Genomic DNA, 26,022 nt, shown 5'->3' with positions numbered 1-26,022 from the left:
CAAATCTGTGAATCCATTCGGGAGTTATGCACCTTTTTGTGATAGGCCACGTCCATCACCAGGCCCCCTCTTGGTCAATTGGCCTTGAAAGTTACTCAGCTCTACCTTCATGACCAACGTCCATGCCAAATTTCAGCCTCCTTCAGCCTCTTTTGGCCCAGTTCAGTGTTCATATGTGCACATTGGTACAGCCAGCAAAATAGCAGTGTCTACATTTCAGTTATGAGGATGTCATGGTCAGTTAAAACTAATTATTTGACATCAAATTAGCACAATGCAAAATTTGTTTTTAGTTTTTATTGACACACCACCTATTCCACTGTCCAGCCCATGTGACAGATGTCACACAAAAGCAGCACTCTCTGCTTACATATGCATTTGCCATTATAATAGCAACCTCTCTACAACAGCACACTTACCACAAGATGTTCCCCACAACAAGAGTACAGTCCACTATGACAAAACATTCTCCAGAAGTACAACACACTCTCCATAATGACAACACACACCACAACTACAATGCACGCTTCATATTGTCAGTGCTCTCAGCAGAATGACGATGTCACACTAACCTTGTCTGTATCAGCCTCAGATCCGCAAGCACTGTTTATGCTGGGAAACACGTCAGACCATCCATTCTCCGTGCAGTTTTTGCTGATCATTCCTGTGGGGGGGGGGGGGGGGGAGTGTTATTTTCACACTCCTGATGGTATCCTGTTCACCTGAAACCAGACGCTCCACCCACAAATATCTGAACAAAACTGAACAACAGAGCATAACAGTGCATTTACAGGGCACTTCAGTCACACACTGCATGTACCAGAAGCCACTGTTTTTCAATCAAGCCCTGGCCTTGCCCTGCATCACTTTGTTTTGAAGCTGAGCTAGAGTTTAAATTGAATCTATTCAGAGACTAAATTTCACAATAATTGTAATAATGAATGCATTATACACTGCTTCTCCATCTAACAGGCATATCTGTTTTTATGTGTTTTGTTGTAAAAGAAAATCTACTAAAAATGTACCAAATTAATCTCACATCAGAGGAAGTGTATTTCCATTTATATTTGAAGGGTGAGTAAACAAAATATTTAATGCATGCTTTAGTGTTGGGCAGACCAGAGAAATGGGAGACAGAGATATAGAGACAACAAGTTACACAATACAAAGAGAGGGATATAACTGGAGCACTTACAGGCTTGGGCTGTCAGAACAGAATGCAAACGCCACTGGAGCACATTAATCGGTTTGTATATTTGCCTCTGTGAGCTCTATGGTCAGATGTAGTGCTGTTCACTCTGGGGCTGGGTGCATGAATATAGCCTAAAGTCAGATTTAGTTTGAGTTGTTCAAGTAGCTAGCAGAGGGGGGAAAACTGTAAGGTCTAAGAATTTAGTCTTCTCCAGCACATCCCAAAACTTTCAATGGGGTTATGGTCAGGACTCTGTGTTGGCCAATTCATGTGTGAAAATGATTCCTCATGCTCCCAGAACCACTCTTTCACAATTTGAGCCTGATGAATCTTGGCATTATCGTCCTGGAATATGCCCATGCCGTCAGGGAAGAAAAAATCCATTGATGGGATAACCTGGTCATTCAGTACATTCAGATACTCAGCTGACTTAATTTTATTGTCACATAACATTGCTGAGCCTAGACCTGACCAATTGAAGCAACCCCAGATCATAACACTGCCTCCAGAGGCTTGTACAGTGGGCACTGTCCAAAAAACATCCAAACAGCAACTTTTTTTTTGGTCAGGCAGTGTACATCTAAGCTTCCAGAACCAGTGCTAATGTGCAATTATTTTCATTCTATAGGATCCAACAGCTACCTCCCTCAGAGGAAAGAAAATGCCAGTGTGAACATTGTAATCCCTGAAAAGCTATCAAACTTTGAGAAATTCAGGCCAGAATACTGGCAGGCAACACTGTTTTTCAAACATGTTTAAAGTGTGAGTTCCACAGCAATTGCTCAAACCCTGAAAAAACATCAAGTCAGGATGAAGTAGCTACACTGCTTCTTTTGAGCGAAACAGTGCTCGTATCAAGGAACCCAGTACACTGTACAAAAATAGGCTATACATTTACAGTAAATTACTGTTTACTAGGTGCAGTACTTTTACTGTAAGCTTCACAGTAATTTATCATTTATGTATTTCCAGTAATTTACTGAAACATTCACAGTAAATGACAATTAAATGAGAACTACAGTTTGTATCATGGAGTCTTTAATGACCACAGTGAGTCAGGACCTCAGTTTAACTTCTCACCTGAAAGACAGCATCTCCTATAACACAGTGACCCCATAACTGTACTGGGGTATTCGGAATTGATTATGATTGACAAAGTATCACTGTTGCAATAATAATGCGTTTGTAGAAACCTAGTGGTGACTATTTCACTCTAATGGTAAGGTTCAATATAAGTGAGGTTCAGATTCAACAGGGTTGGCTGGCTGTGTTCAATCAGTTGAATCTAATTATCAATTAAATTAATTGATAATTAGATTATCAATTAGATTAATTGGTTGGTTGACTTAGTAACTAAGGAGGCAATTATTTTATAACACATGGGTGAATAACTGAATAACTAAAGTGTTTGATAACTTTTTTAAAGAAATAAATAATAATTTGAAAAATGTGTTTTGTGTTTCTGACCATTCAGTGTGACACATGTGCAATAATAGAGGAAATCAAGAAGGGGGCAAATACTTTATCATGGTGTAGCATTCAATACTAGCATTCAATGTGTTCAGTCTTCCATAACTCAATTGACCAAGCTTTCAATTACCAGGCTAGTCAAGGGGCTGTAAATGGTCACTGCATGCTTATCATAATGCCAGAATTGTCACAACATTGTAATCACTGAATTAATTCCTGGTATAGTCACAATCTAGATATACGCATATTCAAGCCAGTGGATGTTAATATGATCATCAGATTAATAGTGGTAGTCAGTGATTTGTTATCTTCTAATGCTCAGACAGAAGCATCCTCTTATTCCCAAGTTCCTTGATTTGGTGACCTATTTTCCTCTGACAGCATATCAGATGGAACCCACTTTTCCGCATAAAGATTCTGGCTCGAGTGCTTTCTGTGAGCATTTTGAAAGGCGGCAAATTGTGGTATGATGGGCTCCAGAGTCCGGGGCACTGAGCATCACTATATGGAACAGGCATGATTCATTCTGCCTCTGGTTGAAGCTGTTTGACCTTTAACCCTGGATGCCATGTTCCACTATGACTGTATTGAAAAAAAACATATACTTCCTTGATTCAAGACATTGTGTCACTCGTAATTCATAAAAACAACAATTTACTAATTTAGCTACAATTTCAGGGTAACCTTAGACAAGAACCTTTTTGGGCATTATTTTTCTTTTATAGTATTTTTAGCCTATGTGTCATTTGTAACCATGTGCATGACTCTGATCATTATGAGGCAGTAGCCTAAAAAGTAGTCATTTTATCCTTATGCAAGTGCTCTTCCGTTTTGAATGTTTAGGCAGCTTGGGCGCAACACCGACACATAAAGGTGGTTTTAAGTTGGGCTTTATGTTGCGATTGTGGGGGGGTTGAGACCCAAACGCAGAGGATGGAAAAAATACAAAACTCCAAATGAAAGAACAAAAAGACTTTACTTGAAACCAGGAAACAAAAGGGAACAAAGGGGAACAAAAAGCCTCTCAGGGCAACCTTAAACAAACAATGAAAACTTCAAAACATAGGAACAAGGAAAAAATCCAAAAACACTAGAAAACCAGGGCATAGGCAAGAACACATGGAGCAGAGGCTTACGAACAAACAATCTGACATTACCACAAGGATCCAGCACCTGAGTCAAGGGAGGGGGAAACTTAAATAGAACACACTGACGAGACACAGGAGGGCACCATGAACAATCAGGCCACAGAGAGGGAAGGGAAAACGAGACAACCAGCAAACGCTAATGGAACAATTGGAAACAATCATACAATTAACACAGGGGGAGCAGGACACAAAACAGAAGTGCCGCCATCTGGCGGCCCAACAGGGGAAACGCAGACAGGAACACAGGACCATGACACTTTACCTTTTTTTTGTTGTAATCTGCACTAATTCCTGTCAACAGAGTTCACACTTTTTTGTTAACTATTATGGCTATCCTCATTACAGCATATAAAGAATTAATTTGATGTAATGTCAGTTGAATTGTGTGAACATGGAAAATCATGGTAGCTGACAATACACCGTCTCGTTTATAGCAGAAAATTAGCTAGGTTCACCAATCAGGACCCTTTCTCCATTACCACAAACACCACTGAAAGACTGGGGGGCAGAATAATTACAAAGGTTTCCAAGCAGATTTCTCTTCCAAGCACAAACTTTGCAAGATATGTTTGTGAAACAATTATTATTATTATTATTATTATTATTATTATTATTATTATTATTATTATTTGTTTTCATTATTATTTGTTTTTATTTTTTATTTTTTTTGTGAAACGCTCCAAAAACTCAATCAATATGACTTCAATCAATAAAGCATTAAAATGATTTAAACTGATATAATTTCACATCACTTTAACATTTACAAACATTTCCAATTAACCTGTATTCCCTGCACATTTTTATATCAAAGGATATGTATATGGTGTATTTGTGGCTTAGCTTTAGATAAAATGCAGATTACTGTACAACTGAAGAATTCACATACACTCTCATTTTAGCCACTAACATTCTAAACACCACCGGCTAGTTAACACATCAGGTAACCTTAAATCTTACAGAATAAATCCATTATTGCTTACAATACAATATTCAGGTAGGGAATATCCTTTGCGGTCACACTAGTATTCCTGGCAATACTGAAAACTTGCTTTCAGCCAACACAAACATATGCCTGCTTTTAAAATACCTTAAATCAGACGTGCTGTAGTGGGCTAAAATCTTGAAAAATATCATTATGTTTCATGTGAACTACTTACTGCATGCCTTCTGGAATACACACATACAAGCCTGTCCTCTCTTAAATGATGAGGGGGAGATAAAATGAGAATTTTAGATAAAGGTAAATGAAGTATTTACTGTAGATAAAGGTCTGCAATGGCTCAGCACCCCATTGCTTCCAATATTAGCAAAACAATTTTCCCTCAGAGGTCCCCTATTCAAATGTAAACCAAGCCCAGTCCCTCCCCACCCAAGAGAAAACAGCAGGGTGGTATGGCAGCTAACAAAATCACATGGAATTAAACAGATTCTCACTCGCAGTCTAGCTGCAGTGAGAGAGAGCAAATTTCTTACAGTCTTGTAAGCGACATATGCCATCTTTCATTTTTTTTACATGAATGTAGTCATGTTTTGGGTCATTAAAAATAATGGCCATAAGGATAAGAACTCACCATTTCTTCCAAACAGGTTTCGGAGCACTGCTGGACAAGAATTGCTGACCATCTCTCCTACCTCCGCATGGTCCCAGCATGATATGTTATCCCATGTCCCCCTGCATCCTGATAAAACAGCATACATTCATTTAAAGGGCACACACACACACACACACACGTGCACATGTACAAAAATACACACACTTCAGACCCACACATACACACACGCACACAAATATTCCTATTGTAGACAGCACACATATGCATAAACAGGCATAAACTGGTCTACCAGTATAAATTTTCTAGGATTCTGATATTATTCTGAAATTACTCATTTATTCTCTTTGGTATTGACATGACAATGCAGGTTACAAAAATTTAACCAGATTTGTTTAAAATTCTAAATGGGCAGAAACAGATACCTACGTGTAATTTGTAACAACTGATTGCTTGCAAAGACACAAATTAATCAACACTTGTTAAATTCTTTTGTTGAGTGCTATTCCACTGTACCTGTTCAATACATGACTTTTAGTCATTATATTACTCCATTACAGGACATATATTTTACACAGATATATAGTTTATTTTTTTGTTATTTTTTCACCTTGCTAAAAAAACATGTTTTCAATGTACAAAAAAAAGCCAAGTTACTCACACATACAAAGCACTGTCTATAACTCATTCATTCAAACATATCACCACAGCTCTAATTCCAAACCGGAGCAAACTTTACACCATGACAAACACATTAAAAAGCCACAGGCCTCTCACCCTCATTCTGTCCTACCTTTATTACTTTACTTCCTGCACCCCACTTCCACTCCAAGAGCAATTTTGGGTGGGTAACCCCCTCCTTAAAGAGACCAACGCCTATTTAAATTTCGCCTTGTGATTTCCTTGTTGGTCAGTGGATGTGAGTAATTACCATTCATGTTTATACATAAAAGACACTGCATAATTACAGCTGTGTGAAATTTCCTTTATTTGAACATTTGTGCTGCTATTTGTGTTGCTGACTCACCCAGCCAAGCAATGTTATGAATGATGAGTAAGAAATGTTTCTTTATATAGTCATTTTGTTGAAACAATTACAATATGGTAGTGAGCATCACATGGGTGGTTAAGTGTTTTGGTTTTTGTACAGTTTTTGCATGCATTCCAATGGAGGAGAACTGTTGTGAAACTGTAGTGGAACACCATCATCAGGCCCTTACCTTTGGAGTACAAGTAGGGCTGTTCCTTAAGTCGCCCAGTACAGTCATCCTCTGCTGTCTTCAGATCTGACATGAAGTGACACATGGGGTGCATCCCATGGGCCTGGCATGAACAGGAACACAGAGACATTTCTCATTAGCAAAACATTTTCTCTTTGGGACTTATATGCACATCCAAGTTTGGAAAAAGCAACTATTGACTGAATTTAATTTTTGTTGTAAACAATTATAAAGTAACACAAATTTACAAGAGCAAAAACCATTAATTATAAAGTCCCTAACAGCTTGTAATAAGGCTGGTAGAGGAGCTTTTACTTCTTAATAGCACAGAGATTTGGAGCCACTGGGATTTCATTTACTACATTTGTTAATAACACGTTTTTTAACAAGGCAACTTGATGTTGATATTCAGTGGGAAAATTATAATTTATATACTTTTTACTGTATTTGTATATTTGTAGTAATTGTCCCTAGTTTTTTTCCTGCGAAACTTCTTACTAAAAAACTTCTTAATAAAATTAAATAAATTCAGTGGAAGATCCATAAAGCATCAAACTCAAAAGCCTCAAATTAATCACACAGGCTGTTTGTTCCAAAACAGTCCTGGAAAATCCCAGTTGAAGCTTCTCCTTTAGAGCCATTGCATTATTTTCAGTCAGAAATAAGCACTTTTTATCAGATGGCTTTGGTGTATACTAAATACATTAACAAAGTCCATCTATGTTGATTCTGAATCTGCCTGTTGCATGATTGCAGAAAGAATATAACTGACTTTTTTGAGGTCTCACAACTGTAGATCAAATCAGTCAAGCTAAACTAAACTAAACTGCCAGTGAAATTTGAGATGAAGTTGTTCTGAGGCAAAAAGCTGGAGATGATTGTAAAACTACAGGCAAGGCTATGAACCTTCCTAGGAGCACCATTAAAAGGCCATTGTAACAAAACGGTAAACAACCCTGACATTGCCAAGATCAAGCTGTCCTACCAAACTGAGTAATCAGAAGAGAAGGACAGTGATCAGAACGGTGATCAAGAGGCCAGCTACAACACTGACAGAGTTAAAGAGCTCATTGCCTGAAATGGGAAAAGCTGTCCAGAGATTAACAAGCTCTGCAGCTCATTTATTTGAACTCTATGAGAGAGTGCAGCTAGCACGGTCGTACATAGACTGTTTGGAGGGTGAATGCTGAACACAAAGTGCAGATGGGGGGCCAGGGGGTTTACATCAAAGCCCCAAGGGGTGGGATGGGATTGCAATCACGGACGCTTGTAGGGGGTTGGGCATCCCATTAAAAATATGTGGTATGAAAACTGCTGTCCTCTAATACTTGCTAATTTGGCAGGAGTGGAGCAAATTTGAATGGAATGGGCAAAATGTCAGAAAATTTACTCATACAGATAAACCCAAAAACACTCAGACTCTGTACTTGCTGCCAAAGGCCTATCTAGAAATCATTGACTCTGTTAAGGGGAAATGCTGTTGAATTTAAATATTTTTTGCATCATAAATGTGTTGAATTTGCATTGGTGAATGGGAGAAAATATTTAATTGCATTAAATATGTGAGGATGTCACACAATATGTGAAAAAGTTCAAGGGTGTGTGTGTGTGTGTGTGTGTGTTTTCAAAAAAAATATTACTGTAACAGTGCTACTTGGCTTACCAGACTCAATGTAATTTCTAAGCTCACCAGTGCTCTCCTTCTTCTTAATAATGTTCCAAGCAGCAGTTTTGGTAAGCCTAAGGTTTGGCCTACTGTATGTCTCTGTTTTCTTCTTATTTCTCAATCTCATAATGGCTTCCTTGACTTCATTGGCACAACTCTGGTCCTCATGTTGACAAATGCCAATAACAGACTCCAAAGGCCATTAAGTAAGGAATAACCAACGACGGGCTGTCCTGTTATTGGAAAATAATGTACGATGGGGGTGGTGCTCCCTTAACCACCCCTGAAGTACATTAGTTTCCAATAACAGGACAGCACAAAGGGGTTTATTCTGCTTATACAACAGGTTACAAACAATGATAGTTACTTAATCAGATGAAATTAAAATATTCTTCTGTGGCTCTTTGGGCGTATTGTTTACTGATGTCAAGCAAAACTCTGATTGGTAGTTCTATTTGGACCGTTGTTATGCAGAAACCACTGGTCTTTAATTCTACGAAAACAATGATTCTATCGGGAAAAATAGTTCCTTCTAGTTTTATACTATGAAATTACCTGCACACAGTTGAACATACCTGACAACTGACTAATCAGTAACACTTATGACGCCATTTGTCACAAACATTAAGATGGGGAATAATTTATTTTTAAAAGTGCCGTAAATTCTACATGGTGAGCCTAAAATGTATAATGCACATTAATGTCATGTGAATTGTTTGATTACAAACCTAAAATTGTGGGGTACAGAGCCAAATCCCGAAAGTCTTTTTCCCAAACATCATTATGGAGCTCGCTATACATATATACTGTTGTAGTAAACTTTTACTTATTGATGCAACCTAAGGAACAGATCACAGTCCCAAGAAGTCAGCCAGGATCAAGAGCAGGGAAGAACAGAGATAGGAATGTATAAGAGTTCTGAGAAGGGGAATGCAGGTTCAGTTCCTATTAAAACACATGGCACTACTTCATGAATTTCCATGTAATCCTTCACATACTGTGTTACTGAATCAGCTGCTATCCAAAATTTTTGAGTGGCACTGATTTTTTAATCACAGCTCTTTCTGCCTCCAGCCATGGCCCCCAACTCTAGATTTCATAAGAAAATGTGGTATTCCATACACTTCCACTTGGTTCACTAATATTAGAACTGCTCCAGAAAGATGGCCTGATGTTAAAAAACAACTTTTTGTGTGGTTTGTCTTACTAAAGCGCTCACAAAAATTGTAGTAAAGCATGCACCACTAGGCCCAAATCATTTCTCTTAACCAATTGCATGAATAGTCCTGTCTTCTGGTGCAAATACTGCATAGAACAGGGATATCCAAAGATGCAGTACTGCTGGCTTTCTTTTCTTTCTTATAGACAGCTGATTGAACATCAGTGATTGTGGAGGGATTCCACTCACCTGGCGTCCCAGGTGATAAGTCACTGATTAGAGGGGAAGGATTACAGCCAGCAGTGCTATAGGCCTTGAGCCCCGGATTTGAGTGTCCCTGGCACACAATGAAGAGGCAGCTGGCCTCCTACATTCTGAAGGACCTGATGTTACATTGAAAGCCCAAACAAATCAATTATGCATTCAAAATTGGGAGAAACAAGGGATTATGAAAAGACACTGAAAGACTTTTTTATATCTAAAAGGTATTCTTTTACCTCTACCTATTATTCTAACCTGATCTGTGGTTATCCAAATAGGAATTCACGTAATATTTTATCACAATATTATTAAATTACGAAAGTATTTAAAACCAGAGAAGGTAAGCAACAACATAAGGCCATTTTTTACATCACTGAATTTGGGGTGGGTGGTTGGGAGTGGACTCCCTTTTCAATATGCGCATCAATCTTTTGATCCTAGGATAGAAAATCTCATTTTGGACGCATGTGCGCTTCCACTGGGATTAGGAATGGTCTGTCTCATGAACCACAGTGGCCTAGAGGTAACATTGGTTTTATGATTAAATACATATATTGACAGACAGTAAACATTCTTTACATCTTTACATTTCAAGACAAACAAAGGTCAAAGTATAAACTGAAACATTTTTTGCTTAAACTAAACTCAATGATCAAACATTTTCTAAATTGAATTCATGGTTAATGTACAAGCTTACTGCTTTTAAAATTGTAAAATAAAATTTTAAAATGGATTGTAAAACAATTTAAATGCCAACCATTTTCTTGGCTCTAATTAAAACAACTTGATGTGAAAGCTGCAAAAAATTTACAAAATAAATAAATAAATAAAAATATCTGCGCTGGTTAATCCGCCACTTAAATTGGCATGCTCAACAGTCATGAAACACGCCCACAGACAGGACTCACAATGATGGGTTTAAAGACGCACTCCCTACCTACCACAGTTCCTTGTAGACTAAATTATAATGTGCACTTTTTCTATCACACTACCGGCTACAGATCATGAAAATTCAGCATCATTCTTACAGAGTAAAATTTAAATAACTTCTGTGCAATCTGAAGAAAACATTGAGACACTTCTTATGTGTCGAAGATAACAGATGCCTCCTCTAAGAGATTATCTCCTGTTTCCTCACTGTACTTCGCACACACATCCCGTTTCCTCACTCTACTTCACACAGCACACACATCCTGTTTCCTCACTCTACTTCACACACACATCCTGTTTCCTCACTCTACTTTGCACAGCACGCACAACCTGTTTCCTTACTCTACTTCGCACAGAACGCACATCCTGTTTCCTCACTCTACTTCACACAGCACGCACATCCTGTTTCCTCACTGTACTTCACACACACATCCTGTTTCCTCACTCTACTTCACACACACATCCTGTTTCCTCACTCTACTTCACACAGCACACACATACTGTTTCCTCACTACTTCACACACACATACTGTTTCCTCACTCTACCTCACACAACACACACATCCTGTTTCCTCATTCTAGTTCGCACACACATCCTGTTTCCTCACTCTACTTCACACAGCACACACATCCTGTTTCCTCATTCTAGTTCGCACACACATCCTGTTTCCTCACTCTACTTCACATAGCTGTCATGGTTCTGTGTCTGTCTGCGTTTCCTTTTTGGGCCGCCAGATGGCAGCACTTCAGTTTGTAGTTCTGTTCCTTTTCTCTGTTTAATTGTATTATTGTTTTCAATTATTCAATTATTGTTTTTTTGTTGTCTTGTTTTCCCTTCCTTCTCTGTGGCCTGATTGTGCATTGTGCCCTCCTGTGTCTCGTCAGTGTCTTGTCTATTTAAGTTCCTTTCCTCCCTGATTCAGGTGCTGGATCCTTTTGTGTGCTTTCCTGATTGTGTTTCGGTATGTGTCCCCACGTGTACTTCTGACTCTGTGTTTGGTCCTGAGTGTTTTCTACCCTGCCCGTGTTCTGGTTTTGCATTGTTTTGGATTTTCTGGATTTTCTTTGTTTTTGCGTTTTAAGAACTTTGCTTTGACAACTTGAGACTTGCCCTGCGTGGCTTTGTTTTTTGTATCTCCTTGGTTTTTGTTCTTATTAAAAGTAAAGTTCTCGGTTTTGATTTACCCTTTTGGATTTCGAGTATTTTTGACTCTGCGTTTGGGTGCATTCCCTCGCCCCACCTGACAATAGCACAACATCCTGTTTCCTCACTCTACTTCGCACAGCACACACATCCTGTTTCCTCAAACTACTTCACACAGCACACACATCCTGTTTCCTCACTCTACTTCACACAGCACACAAATCCTGTTTTCACAAACACCTCCTGATGAAGAGTCTTTAAATGCTTTTAACTGCAGCATTTAAACACGTTTGAGCCAATTGGTGAGTTGGAAGACTGAACCTGAAAAGACTCATTTGAACCAATTATTGTGTTTTTCTGAAAAGAAAACCTTGTTGATTTTTTTCAACATTTTGGTGCAAACCGTTGATCAAAGGCAGAAGCTCACATCTCATTTGCAGCTAGCATGATGGGAGCATATTATAGCTACTGACATACTGAAGAGTACGGCTGAGGGAAGCCCCAGCATGACCACTGCTGGATGAGCAAGGATATCTTTGATTTTTTCTTTATTTCTGAAATTTCATTTCAATCTCTCTGAAAGATGCCCCTTGACCAAATGCTGCAGGCTTGAAACTTATTTTGTAATTCAGCTAGACCTAAACCAAGGTAACTGAAGTAAACTGGGTAAATTCCCTCAATAATGCTGCTGTAATAGCACATTCTGTACAAATACAATTTATGAATATTTTGACACCAGTAAACAATTAACAAATATAGCTGGATCAAAATAAGCCTTCCTTCTGCAGACCCTAGCTCAGACCCACAGACTTTGATGAACTTGCTGGCCTACTGTGAACATCACTGGTAATGAGGACATGTGACCTAAAAAGATAACTTTTTTTGCACACAAGCTCAGTAATATTTTTAACATAAATACCCCTTATTGTTACAGGAGCCTCTGAGGATCAGCATCCATGAGATCACCACATCACCAGCTGCCATTGCATGAACATTGTGTGGAATATGCACTACCCTTCTTAAGCTTTTTGAGTGGTGACTTAAGAAGCATAAAATGTATTGCATCTAAGCAATAACATACTGTAAGTTTCAGCAGATGCTTACAGGACATGCAGATCAGGGTTGGATACATACCATTTTCAGTTCAGTCAGTTAATGAATTGAAAAATCCTCATAGAACATTTTTTTAGTTCATGAATTGATTTTTAATATATTTTCAATTTCCTGTTTTCTCTGTTTGGTAGACAACCCATCACCATGCCCCACTTGCTTAGTCAAACAAGAGGAAATGGCCAAACACTACATTGCATTACTACATTACATTACATTGCATTGATTTAGCAGATGCTCACATCCAGAACAACTTACAGTACAGAATAAAAATAAATGATCTGATTTATATGAGCAGTAATCTCAGACCTGGCTAATAACATTCTTAGACTAGTATGTATAGATGCAACAGCATCAAAGTACAAAAAGTTAACTATGCTAGCCAGGATCCATAATACACATTTTAGATACAAATTACATGTATAACCTAAAGCCATTAAAATATCAAAGGCTGAATTAGTACAAAGGTAGTGCTTGGAGTGAGTGGGGCAGTCTGAGGAGGCGGGACTTCAGCCAGTATTGATAGACAGCCGATTGTGTTCTACTGTTCAGACCAAAGACCAAGGAACAAGGAAATGTGTTTTTACTAGGTGAATCAATACTGCACCTAACTGCAGTTAGTTTCCAAAGGCGTATAGCTTGGGAAGATGTTCAGCTGAAAAACGTGTTGACGACTATTTACATTTAGTGGTAACTGGGAAGTTAGCAGTCATGAAACAATGAAACCCTGATGGTACAAAATCATTGAAGAAAATGAGAAACACGACCCAAGTTTTCTGCCTGCACAAGTCTATTTAATTGCAGTTTTATATTTGTTAATTATTGAAATCTTGACTACACCGCTGCATGAAACATTAAGCAAGGAACGAAAATAGGCTACGACGATGTCATAATTTCGTAGTTATAAGAGAAGCTGTTGCTAAACCAGAACCCTATTTCATTTCATCCTATGTGCATCATTCAGAACGACATGGGATTTTTAGGGGAATACAAAATAATTTCAAGTAGTCTTGCAATCTTGTGCCAATTATTTAAATTACCGGACAGGATGTTATCCTGATTATTTACTTACATTGATTTGGTTACATTATCTTAAGCGCTTCAACGACCATGTATGGGAAGAACGCAGTATTACTGGCAAAATAAATAAATAAATGCTGAGTTAGGTTTACCAAGAATAAAATACGCCGTCTGTTACAACTCGATTCATAGCTATAGGCTGCCATACTCAAAGTGAAAATGTTTCAAGGTTAACAATTCTGCAAATATTTGATTTCATAGGTGTGTTAAAACATTTTTTAGTATGTTTAGTATGCCTTTAAAGTTATTGGTGTCTTTCTCCCTCCATAGGCCGCGATAGTATAAAAAATTAGGTTAATTTTCCATTAAATTTCCATTTTTCTTGGGCTTCACAGTGATATTTTTAAAAACAGTACATATTTACAATATAAAGGCCGTGGTCACAAACAGAAAACAATTAAAGTTTCCCTATGTGTTTATTCAACAGTTTTAAGCTTCCAAGAGCCACCCAAGATGGGGTTCGTGTAGCCTACAAACCGATTGTCTGCATATCTGTGATACATTTTGAAAATAATAAATTGAAATCTAAATCAATTCGGCACATTTGTCCTACCATCCGTTTGAGGGATTCCTAAACTGTTTGCCAACATGTGGGCAAACTCGAACTTTAGGCTATGAGATGATGTTATTTTATATAATAATAATGATAATAATAATAATAATAATACTTACAGGGGATGACAACAAAAATGCAAGGAAAAATATCAATTTCCAGCGTCTCATCCTCATCGCTAGGTCAACTTTCCAGAGCTGGAGTAATCTACTGAGAACTCATTAGTTCTAGTTTGTGGAGCGATTATCTCAATTGGCGCCTGTTCTTCAAAAGTCATCAGTTGAACGGCATTTTAATGCCAGACAATATCTGCCTACTTTAAAATGTGCAGATTACAACATTAAAGAGCGGTATGACATTTTAAATCTACGCTGTCTGAAGAGCAAACCCAATATAGGCTGCTAAAATAATCAGGTAAATAGACAGAGTTGCAGTTAGGACCCGAGTTGTACTGTCACTCCTGCCGTTAACTCGAGATGCAGCCGTCACAGCAATCATCAGTGTTTTAACTCGGGCGGACAACCCCGTCTTTCTCTGACCATCCCTCCTCAGAGGGAATGCCCACTACTGAGACAACTTGGTCTGGAAAGCGCTTCAGTCACTGCTAGAAAATTCACGGGAAGGCTAACCTTCTCCACAAATTAGGCGACGTTATTTTAATAGCTAAATGAAAATTAAAAACATTTGGTCTGCACGTGGTTTATATGTTTTCACAAACATACTATAGGTAAGTATTGTCATTGCCTTTTTTGGCTTAATGTATGTTAATTAACTATAGGCTAGCCTAAAGGACTTGGGCGAACTGGCCAGAGAAGAGAAAGATCACCTTTTATTTTATTTACGATTGCCTTTGTTTATAATGCAGAAGGTTTGCAGTCACGTTATTGTAGCACAGTAATAGGCACGGAATATTTTTCTGTTATGACAACCTCTCTTGCTTACATAGCCTACACAGACGTGGGCATTCTAAACATCATGCAGCCCATATTCTTATAATAATTTTACGATTTCCTCGTAGGCTACGATTGAACAATAATTCCTCGAATTCGTCAACAAAAATAAAATGCATGTTTTAAAATGTCTTAAAATGCATAAGACACATGAGATAACCATGACAGAGTCGTTTTTCGAAACTTTCATTTAATGTTTTGGATGTCCCGTGCGTTGGTAGCTTCTTTAATTTTTCAAAGATATTATTTTTTTATTAATACGGGTTTTCATTTAATAGAACACATACTAATCCTCCAAAAGATATTGCTTGCGGGTATCAACACAAAATGTAGTGACGTGTCCTCACTATTTTTTGTGTACGTATTAAAAGTATTTATATTTTCATTGTCAAAAAGTCAGTCCTGTCATATATATAATTGTGTGTGTGTGCGTGCGTGCTTGAGTTTGGAAGCCATTTCTACTTCCTATTCTCAGTACTGTGCTGTACTTGTCAAAAATAAAGGTTGTTGCACTCCCATTTTCTCACACATTCAGAAATAGAAGAAGCACGTATTCTTCACTCGCATAAATAAATAAACAGCATGCAGCGCCTCTCAGCGACAGATACTTCCCATATCATGTGGGACAGTGCTTTGAGTGGTTATAGCGCCACAGGTTTGACGTAGCGCCCTGCAAACCAAAGCAGTCAAGATGGCTCTCAAGGAAGGAGTCACTGATCTTTTGCTCTTAAAGTTTGCTCTTAAAATATTAATAATTGGTTCCCCTGCAAAAAAGCCTCTCTTAAAATAAAGATGTGCTATAATAAGCTTTATTTTTTTTTTGACAGGACAGTCTAGAAAAGCCAATAGCTCTCCACCATTAGTTTTGTGTATGTAAGGGTTTGAGGAAATTATGGAAACACCACGTGAAAAAGACTTTAGCTTTGAATGAACTAAATCACAAAGGCAGAATGCATGTCAGTCATACTAAGTTGATTACAAATTAGCAATATGTGTCAGCTAGAAATATAAAGAGGTCTGACCATCAGCTTTTTGTTATGTGAGTCTCCAAAACAAGGCAACTAACAGAGTTTCAAATTTGGTAAATAGTTGGTGCCTGAAGGTGCATCAGTCACAAAAACCAATAAATTATTTAATGCAACAAGGGGAACAGCGCCAAAAATTGACAAAATTTGCCAAATACGAACAAACTGCATCGGCAAAGAGGAACAATGATCACAAGTTGCTCACCTACAGGGACTGATAGACATTTAACAGTATAGTTGCTAATGTTAGGATATTTTGCCCTTATTCGTGGAGTCAAATGCAGGACGATGAAGAACACACTGACAAAGTTTCCTCAGAGGATTTGATGTTTAATTCAATGCGCAAGGGAAAGACAGACCCAGCACATTTGGGCGCTGCGCTGAGAGAATCTCTGTCGATCACGCTGTGTGGTGTCTGGATATACAGTTTGCAGTCATACATATCAAAAGGTTGAGTTAAGTGGCGGGCTGGAGACAAATGGTCTTGTCCCTTCCTGGGGACCCTCGCAGCCATTTAGCATAGGAATGTGACATCCTTGCCGCAGACACTAGAGGTGTTATACTGAGACACACTACAGAGGGGCTAGACACAGAGGCATGCAAACTACAGACAGTAATGGCAGAAACGGAAACAGAATACACTACATATAATATATATATTAAGAGCCGGGCTCGGCCTGGACCCAAATGCAGGACTCAGAGACAGCAGTTAGATGGAATTCAGGAAAGGGGTTTTATTGAGTACAGGCAGAGGGCGGTAGGGACCAGGGCAGACTTGGGACAGGGACCGTGAGGGTTGGTGAGGAGGTCCGGGATCCGGCTCGGCGTGGCGCTGAACGGGATGCGGTAGAAACCCGGGCAGGCTTGGAGCAGGGGCCATGAGGGTTTGTGAGGAGATGGTCTGGCTGGGCGTGGCGCTGGACGGAATTCCTCCGGTTTCAGCGGCGGAGCTGGGCTGGGCACTGGGAGGCGAGCGAAGGACGGGCTGGACCGGGAGGTTGGAGCTGGGGAGGTAAACTGGGGAGAACAAAGGAACACGAAACAAGACGCTACAAAGACAAACATGTAGGTTCGACAGACAGGGGAACACTGAAACAAAGTGCATGAACAAAACTCAGTGGCTAAGAGAACAGTGCAAGGTAAGGGAAACGAAGGTGCAGAGAAACGGGGTACGGAAAATAGAACTAGGCTTGGGTTATGCGCGGATTGCGTGGTGCAAAGCTAGGCAACAAATCAACGATCTGGCAAGGGGCGAAACAAAAAGCGTGACTTTATAACCTGGTACTAATTAGAACTAATAAGGGCAGGTGTGAGGAATGCGACCTGAACGAGTGAGAAAATGGCTGAGGGCTGGAAGTCATTAGGGAGTGCATGGGGAAAGGTCACGCCCACCCTGTGGGGAAAAGCAAAGACATGGTGAGGAACCCAAAAGCACAAGGAACATAAGTAACAGGAACACAAGGAAATCCACATGACAACCGAAACACGGGGGCATGACAGTACCCCCCCCTCAACGGACGCCTCCTGGCGGCCCACAAGGCTTGTCAGGGTGGGCACGATGGAAGTCCCGAATGAGGGAGGGATCAAGGATAAGTCGAGGGGAGATCCAGCTCCGTTCCTCCGGACCGTAGCCTTCCCAGTCCACCAGATACTGGTAGCCTCGGCCCCTGCGGCGCACATCCAGTAGCTGTTGAACTGTGTAGGCAGGGTGGCCATCGATAACTCGGGGGGGTGGGGGGGGGGAAACAGCTGGAGGGCACAGACTGCTGCTGGACACCGGCTTCAGTTGGGAGCCATGGAAGGTGTTGTGGATCTTTAGCTGATGGTGGTAGTCTCACCTGGACAGTGGAAGGGTTGATGATGCGTGCGATCTTGAAAGGTCCTATGTAGCGGGGCTGGAGTTTTTTGGATTCCACCTGCAGTGGGATGTCCCGGGTAGAAAGCCAGACCTCCTGACCTGGTTGGTAGTCCGGAGCGGAGGTCCGGCGACGGTCAGCCAAGCGTTGGTTACGTTTGGAGGAGCGAAGCAGGGCGGCGCGGGCGTTCTTCCAGATCTTGTGGAATCTCAGTATGTGGGCTTGGACGGACGGGACAGCAACCTCCTCCTCCTGGGCCAGGAACAGTGGTGGCTGGTACCCTAGAGAGACCTCGAAAGGGGATAGGCCGGTAGCAGAACAGGTGAGCGAATTGTGGGCATATTCTACCCACGGTAAAAACTTGCTCCAAGAGGATGGGTCATACATCGCAGGGCCATATCCAGGTCTTGATTTGCCCTCTCGGTTTGCCCATTAGTCTGGGGATGGTACCCAGAAGACAGGCTCACCGACGCCCCCAAGGCCTGGCAGAAGGCGTTCCAGACCTGGGATGCAAACTGAGGGCCCCGGTCTGAGGCTATGTCTGCGGGGATCCCGTGGAGGCGCACTACCTGTGCCACCAGCAGGTCTGCAGTCTCACGGGCTGTGGGAAGTTTAGGGAGCGGAACGAAGTGAACTGCTTTCGAAAAGCGGTCCACAATCGTGAGGATGACCGTGTTACCTTCCGAGGGGGGGAGACCGGTCACAAAATCCATCCCAATGTGGCTCCACGGCCGACCCGGGACAGGCAGGGGACGGAGAAGGCCGGCCGGAGCTTGGTGGGAAGACTTGCTCTGGGCGCAGTCAGTGCAGGTGAGGATGAAGGCCCGGGCATCCGCCTCCATAGATTCCCACCAGAAGCTCCGCTTTAGGAGGGATAGGGTACGCCAGATGCCCGGATGACAGGCGAGGTGTGAGGAATGGACCCACTGCAAGACCTGAGAGCGAACAGACTCAGGCACAAATATAGCGCCGTTAGGGTCAGGACGTGGATCTGGCTGGTCCTGCTGAGCCCTCTTAATGGCCTCCTCGATCTCCCATGTGACCGCCGCAACCACACACGCTGAGGGCAGGATGGGTTCGGGTTCAGCCGGACGTTCCTCCTTGGAGAACTACCGGGACAGGGCGTCTGGCTTGGTGTTCTTAGAACTGGGACGATACGAGATAGTAAAATTTAAACGCCCAAAGAAAAGTGCCCAACGAGCTTGGCGGGAGTTTACCCTTTTGGCCGACTGGAGGTAGGCCAGGTTCTTGTGGTCGGTCCAGACCAGGAAGGGTTGTTCCGCTCCCTCAAGCCAGTGCCGCCACTCTTCGAGTGCCATCTTGATTGCCAACAGCTCCCGGTTCCCGACATCATAATTACATTCTGCCGGCGAGAATTTCCTGGAGAAGGCGGCACAGGGATGCAGTTTATTGTCAGACACTGACCTTTGGGAGAGGACGGCCCCCCCACCAGTTTCAGAAGCATCCACCTCTACCACGAACTGGCGGGCCGGATCTGGGTGGATTAAGATAGGGGTTGACGAAAAGCGCCTCGAGGTCGGTGAAGGCGGTGTCAGCTTCGGGGGTCCAGGCAAAGGCAACGGAGGACGAGGTAAGGTGGGTGAGGGGAGCGACCACACGGCTGTAGTCCCGGATGAATCGCCGATAAAAGTTTGCAAAACCCAGAAATCGCTGGAGTTGTTTAAGGGTGGCTGGTGTGAGCCACTCAATTACCGCCTTGACCTTCTCTGGGTCCATACTCACTTGCCCCTCTTCTATGATGAACCCTAAGAATCTTACAGAGGACACATGAAATTCACATTTCTCCACCTTTACGAAGAGCTTGTTCTCCAGCAGCCGCTGGAGAACTTGTCTTACGTGAATCACATGTTCCTGAGGGTTCCGGGAGAAGATCAAGATGTCATCTAGGTAGACCACGACAGAGCGGTTGAGTAGATTGTGGAGAACGTCGTTGACCAGGGCCTGGAAGACGGCAGGTGCATTCATGAGTCCGAAGGGCATTACCTTGTACTCGAAGTGTCCCAGGGGCGTGTTGAAGGCCGTCTTCCACTCATCGCCCTCCCGGATCCGAACCAGGCGATAAGCATTTCGCAGATCCAGCTTAGAAAATATGGAGGCTTTCTGGAGGGGTTCAAAAAGGGAATTAATTAGGGGCAATGGGTATTTGTTCCTTACCGTGATGTCATTCAGGGCCCGATAGTCGATGCAGGGACGCAGAGACTGATCCTTCTTGGACAAGAAGAATCCAGCGCCCATAGGAGAGGAGGAGGGTCTTATTATCCCGGCGGCTAGTGAATCATGGATATAGGTTTCCATGGCTTTTCTCTCGGGGCGTGACAAATTAAACAGGCGGCTGGAAGGCAGGGGAGCTCCAGGAAGCAGGTTGATGGCACAATCGTAGGGACGGTGGGGGGGCAGTGATAGCGCACGGTGTTTACTGAACACTTCCCCCAGGTCGTGGTAGACAGAGGGAACTGAAGTCAGGTCAGGAGGCTCTGGAACAGGTGGAGGAACAGTGACCTCTGTGGGTGCAAGAGCAGACTTGAGACAAGATGAGTGGCAACCAGTACTCCAGCCTAGCAGCTTGCTATTGGTCCAGTCTATTTGTGGGTTATGGAGCTTTAGCCAGGGTAGACCGAGAACGATCGGATTATTGGGGGATGGCATGACGTGAAATTTGATGGTTTCATGGTGGTTGCCTGAAGTGATGAGGTTGAGGGGTTCAGTGACGTGAGTTACCTTACAAAGGGCACTTCCATCCAGGGCACGGGTGTGCAAGGGGACCTCGAGTGGACGGGTAGAAATCCCCAGTCGGAATACTAGGGTGGCGTCCAGGAAGTTTGCACCTGCGCCGGAGTCCACTAAAGCTCTGAGTGGGTGGCCACCCTGACCCTTCTGCAGAGTGGCATCGAGCTGAAGGCAGGAGGAGGTGGAGGGTGAGGTGGTGATACGGCTCGTCAGGACCCCCACGCTTACTGGCGAGCCTGATCTTTTGGCCGAAGAGGACAGGAAGCCCAGAGGTGACCAGCCTGACCACAATAGAAACAGAGGCCCTCCCTCTCCCTCCGGGAGCGTTCGCTGGGCGTAACACGGGCTCTCCCCACTTCCATGGGTTCTTCGGAGTCTGGGCTTGGGCTTGGAGACCTAGGGGGTGCACTGGGCCTGGAGGCTGGACGCTGACTCGGCCCCGGGAATGGTTAGCCAGGGGTGGAATGACGAGCCCTCTCCCTGCGGCGCTCACGTAGGCGGTTGTCCAGCCGTGAGGCTAGGGATACCAGGTCGTCAAGGTTTGTGGTATCATCCCGGACTGCTAGTTCGTCCTTGATGTTCTCATTGAGGCCGCTGTAGAAGATGGACTGGAGGGCAGAGTCATTATGCTCCGTTTCTGCCGCCAGGGTTCGGAACTCCACCGCAAACTCGGACACACTACAGTATCCTTGCCACAGGGATAGGAGGCGCTGTTGAGCCTCCCTGCCGCACACCGGGTGGTCGAACACCTTTCTGAACTCAGAGATAAAAACAGAGAAGTCAACGTTAACGGGCGAGGCCGTTCCCCAGAGGGCTGATGCCCAGGCCAGAGCGGATCCCGTGAGAAGGCTCCTGACGTATGAAATCTTGGCCCGATCATCTTGGTAGGTCAGGGGCTGTAAAGAAAAAACCTGGTCGCATTGCATCAGGAAGGCCTTACATTTCCCCAAGGCTCCCGCGTAGCGCTCTGGGGCAGGTAGGTGAGGTTCCCTCACATGGAAGACAGGGGGCGCAGCAGGCGGTTCAGGAACTGGAGGAGTTGGAGGGGCTGGAGGAGTGAGATGAGCCGTTAGCTGTGAAAGCCGATCTTCCATAGTACTCATGCTGTGAACCAGGAGCTGTAGCTGTTCCGAGAGATCCCGGAGGGACTGGTCATGTTGTCCCACGAGAGCCCCTTGCCTGGAGAGGGCCGCTCTCAGCTGCTCATGGTCCGCTGGATCCATCCGTGGCCAGATAGTTCTGTTAAGTGCCAGGCTCGGCCTGGACCCAAATGCAGGACTCAGAGACAGCAGTTAGATGGAATTCAGGAAAGGGGTTTTATTGGAGTACAGGCAGAGGGCGGTAGGGACCAGGGCAGACTTAGGACAGGGACCGTGAGGGTTGGTGAGGAGGTCCGGGATCCGGCTTGGCGTGGCGCTGAACGGGATGCGGTAGAAACCCAGGCAGGCTTGGAGCAGGGGCCGTGAGGGTTTGTGAGGAGATGGTCCGGGATCTGGCTGGGCGTGGCGCGGAACTGGGCTGGGGACTGGGAGGCCGGCGAAGGACGGGCTGGACCGGGAGGTTGGAGCTGGGGAGGTAAACTGGGGAGAACAAAGGAACACGAAACAAGACGCGACAAAGACAAACACGTAGGTTCGACAGACAGGGGAACACTGAAACAAAGTGCATGAACAAAACTCAGTGGCCAAGAGAACAGTGCAAGGTAAGGGAAACGAAGAAGGTGCAGAGAAACGGGGTACGGAAAATAAAACTAGGCTTGGGTTATGCGCGGATTGCGTGGTGCAAAGCTAGGCAACAAATCAATGATCTGGCAAGGGGCGAAACAAAAAGCGTGACTTTATAACATGGAGCATCGCGTAGTTCTGGCAGGTCACGAGAGTCAAGCGCTCCGGCCGAAACAGCTGATGGCTCAGCTGAGTGATGTTCGCCTATCGCAGTACATTCACTAACAGGGCGGTCTACTTAAACAGCCTCCCTCTACTCATTCGGCTGCTCCTCCTGCATGCAAGCGCTGCACGTTGCTTCGTAAATCGGCGCTTCTTCCTGCAATCCAGCTAGCCTACGGCACGTTGCCAGTCTAAACCAAGTCTACTTGCTACATGTTAGCTGCTAGTCTAAGCTCACAGCCTAGGCACTATGAAGAAGTCTCGCTATTCATTTGCATTGCTCCTTACCTCTAAGCTCTAGCTGCAGCAGTCAGGCGATCCATTTCGGGGCCAGCCACGCAAAGCGTTGTCTAAGCGGCTTATTCCAAATATTGAGGATACCGGTGCACTGTCCTCACTGCTAACTGGCCAGGGAGCTTCATTGAAGGAGCGCTGCTTTGCGGCGGCGGCGCCCCTCCATGGAGGACGCCATGTTCAAGCCTGGAAGCTGCTGCCACGTCCATATCTGCTAGCTGCAGATTTTTGCCGGGTAATGTCATCAACCTTATTTAAATTCTGCTGAGCTCTGAGTCTAGCGTAAACGCATAATATACAGTGTTGCCAACTATTTCTATAGAAAGTAGCTATGGCCTCCTCTAAAAGTCGCTACATTGACAACACCGAATACACGTTCGATTGCGGGGACGTCTCACAGAGGGGCTGGTTCCACGAATATCGCAAGTCTTTCGCTAAAAGCGGAAACGTTCCAAAATATGCGGGCACAAGTTAATGGAATGCTTATTGTCGAGTTTCTCACCACCAGAGTCAAAGCTAGATGCGTCACTGCTAAAGAATTCCTGGCGTGAATGTTTTCGGCTACCTTCCGGAACGCAGTAGAATTGGGTCGTACGCTACATCCTCTACTTGATCAGAGCAGGGTCTTCCAATCAACCGTTTTACGCGAATTTGGGGTTCGTGCACGTAAATCTAAGCGGAAATGTCTGAATTGAGAACGCCAAAGTTCTCACGCTTGGCTGAGATGGGAAAAGTAGGCGTTCCGATAAAGAATCTTTTGTTCATTACGAACGGCTGACGGATTAAGGACAGTCGCTAACACGCAGCTACTAGATAGCCCCATGCCTACTTCCTGGTGTAAACAGTTATTCCGGAAAAATTGGGCTGCGAGATGGCAGTTAAACTCTGGCTGTTATAGGTTTGGCAGATTGAACATGGGCGGCAGGGCGTGTTGCAAAGAGCTGAGATCTAAAGTGACTACACTACAAGGAGTGTTGGACTGTTACCGGCAAGTAGGCTACAGCCAATGTTGTAAATGCAAACCAGCTTCGGCTTCAACTTTCGGTTCCTGAAAGTTGTTCTCCACTGATTCACGATTTGCGCTTAAAAAGCCGGTTCCCTATCAAGACCCAATCATCGCGACAGAAAAATAAAAACATTAAATTCATATTGGTGTTAAATCTGCGAGGATACAATTTGGTTGGCTATCTAATTTAGCTGTCAGATCACGATGCTGAATGTTTAGGGATTGCTAATGTCCATTGTAATGAGACAAATTAGGCTAACGTTGTCTTATCCAACTGGTTCTCTCAATATTGTGCTGTTGCAAGACGCGAATGCGTACGTTCCGCATTCATAAGTGTATCGTTGTATTCCATGACACCTAAACGGGCGTTTAGGCTTATCACAGCGGAGAAGGGATTTCATGTAGCCTTCTCCGCGTCACTGCTCTGACCTCTTCACCGTGCATGTGATCAGGCATGTGACCACACGACTGAGCACACATGTTGAGGAAAAAATTATACCTCCTGCTACGGACATGCTCCACATAGCCTAGGTATTGGCTTCGCCGTCTCTACAATTGCATGCTCATGCGAATGGCGTGGCGCGTCATCCTTGGACCTGCTGCCGGTATGGCTGGTTCCAGGCAGATTTGTGCTTTCGCAACTTTATCATAGTTTCTTTAATCGTACATTGCATTTTCGTCTAAATAGAGTGCAATACGATGGCTAATAAAATTAATAAATACATTAATTATAAATAAATAAATAAATTAATTAATTAATTTAAAAAAAAAAAAAAAAAAAGACTGGTTCCAATTCCTCTCCTAATATACTCATTCGGTAAGCATATTAGTAATGCAATGTGGCCCTTTAAAGCAGCCCACTGTGCCCAACTGTTAAATAATATTTAAATAACGACGTAATGAGAAATAATTCTTCGAACCTTATTGCTTCGATGCCTGCCCTCGCCCGGAGTGGCCCTTATGTCAGCGAATTAAGCGTTGTTGCCGTTATCGTTGTTAGTGTTAATCAGTTTAACCTTCAGGGTCCAAGTTGAACTATGCGCTTGTTCCCTGCACTTGGACCGGTACTTCTCTCTAGGGGTTTCGTCATACTTGTTCCTGGTTATGATTATACACATTGTTGTACGTCGCTCTGGATAAGAGCGTCTGCCAAATGCCTGTAATGTAATGTAAGCGAAACTCAAAAACACGATCGCCAATCGTCTCGGCTTTCGGGACCAGGCTATTCATCTTTTCCAGCGTATCCGTTTGGTAGGAGTCGCTTCCGATAGCGCAACACAAGATTAGCCTCATCGTGACGCCTGATGGGCAAAAGCAATCCAAAAGCAATCCAATCCTCTGCATAATGCATTTCCCCACAATTAAAAAAAAAAAAAAAATTCATAGACTATTCAGCCTCATAACTGCGTTCACAACTGGTCTCTCTTAAGGCAAGTGTTTCAACCCCGGAGTACCCACTGTTGGAAACTGCATTTCCTTATGCTTCATGGTTCTTTATATGATCTCACCATGGCAAATATGCTTAAATTAGCTATATATTGTATACACCTCAAGCTTTTAATCTAAGAAAATGAAGAAACTTGTGTCATTATTGCATACTAGCACTGTTTTCCGTCCTCTCCTCCATGACCCGGTACCTGTGGTGGCGCCCCCATGCGAGCCCTGAGGAGCCTTCATTGGGAAATGCCATGACGAAATCTGGTTGCCGTCCGCCTCTGTCTCATTGGCAATGTGGTCCCCATTCCGGAGTTCTACACCACCACTCCTGCTCCAG

At 43.2% G+C, this 26,022-nt stretch overlaps 1 protein-coding gene across 1 annotated transcript in view; it reads right to left on the bottom strand.

Moving 5' to 3' along the window:
- Window positions 1-15,031, bottom strand: part of LOC135253407 (vasoactive intestinal polypeptide receptor 2-like) — a 47,857-nt gene extending 32,826 nt beyond the window's left edge. The window contains exons 1-4 of the mRNA XM_064332674.1: window positions 14,603-15,031; window positions 6,581-6,683; window positions 5,382-5,489; window positions 573-664 (exon numbers count right to left, since the gene is read on the bottom strand). Coding sequence (XP_064188744.1) covers window positions 573-664; window positions 5,382-5,489; window positions 6,581-6,683; window positions 14,603-14,659 — 360 coding nt within the window. The 5' untranslated portion in view covers window positions 14,660-15,031. The remainder of the gene's footprint in view (window positions 1-572; window positions 665-5,381; window positions 5,490-6,580; window positions 6,684-14,602) is intronic.
- Between the last annotated feature and the right edge of the window lie 10,991 nt (window positions 15,032-26,022).

This window comes from Anguilla rostrata, chromosome 4 (genome assembly GCF_018555375.3).
Source record: "Anguilla rostrata isolate EN2019 chromosome 4, ASM1855537v3, whole genome shotgun sequence".
Lineage (NCBI taxonomy): Eukaryota > Metazoa > Chordata > Actinopteri > Anguilliformes > Anguillidae > Anguilla > Anguilla rostrata.
The sequence above is the reverse complement of the archived record's forward strand: the minus strand, read 5'-3'. Positions and strand labels throughout refer to the sequence as shown.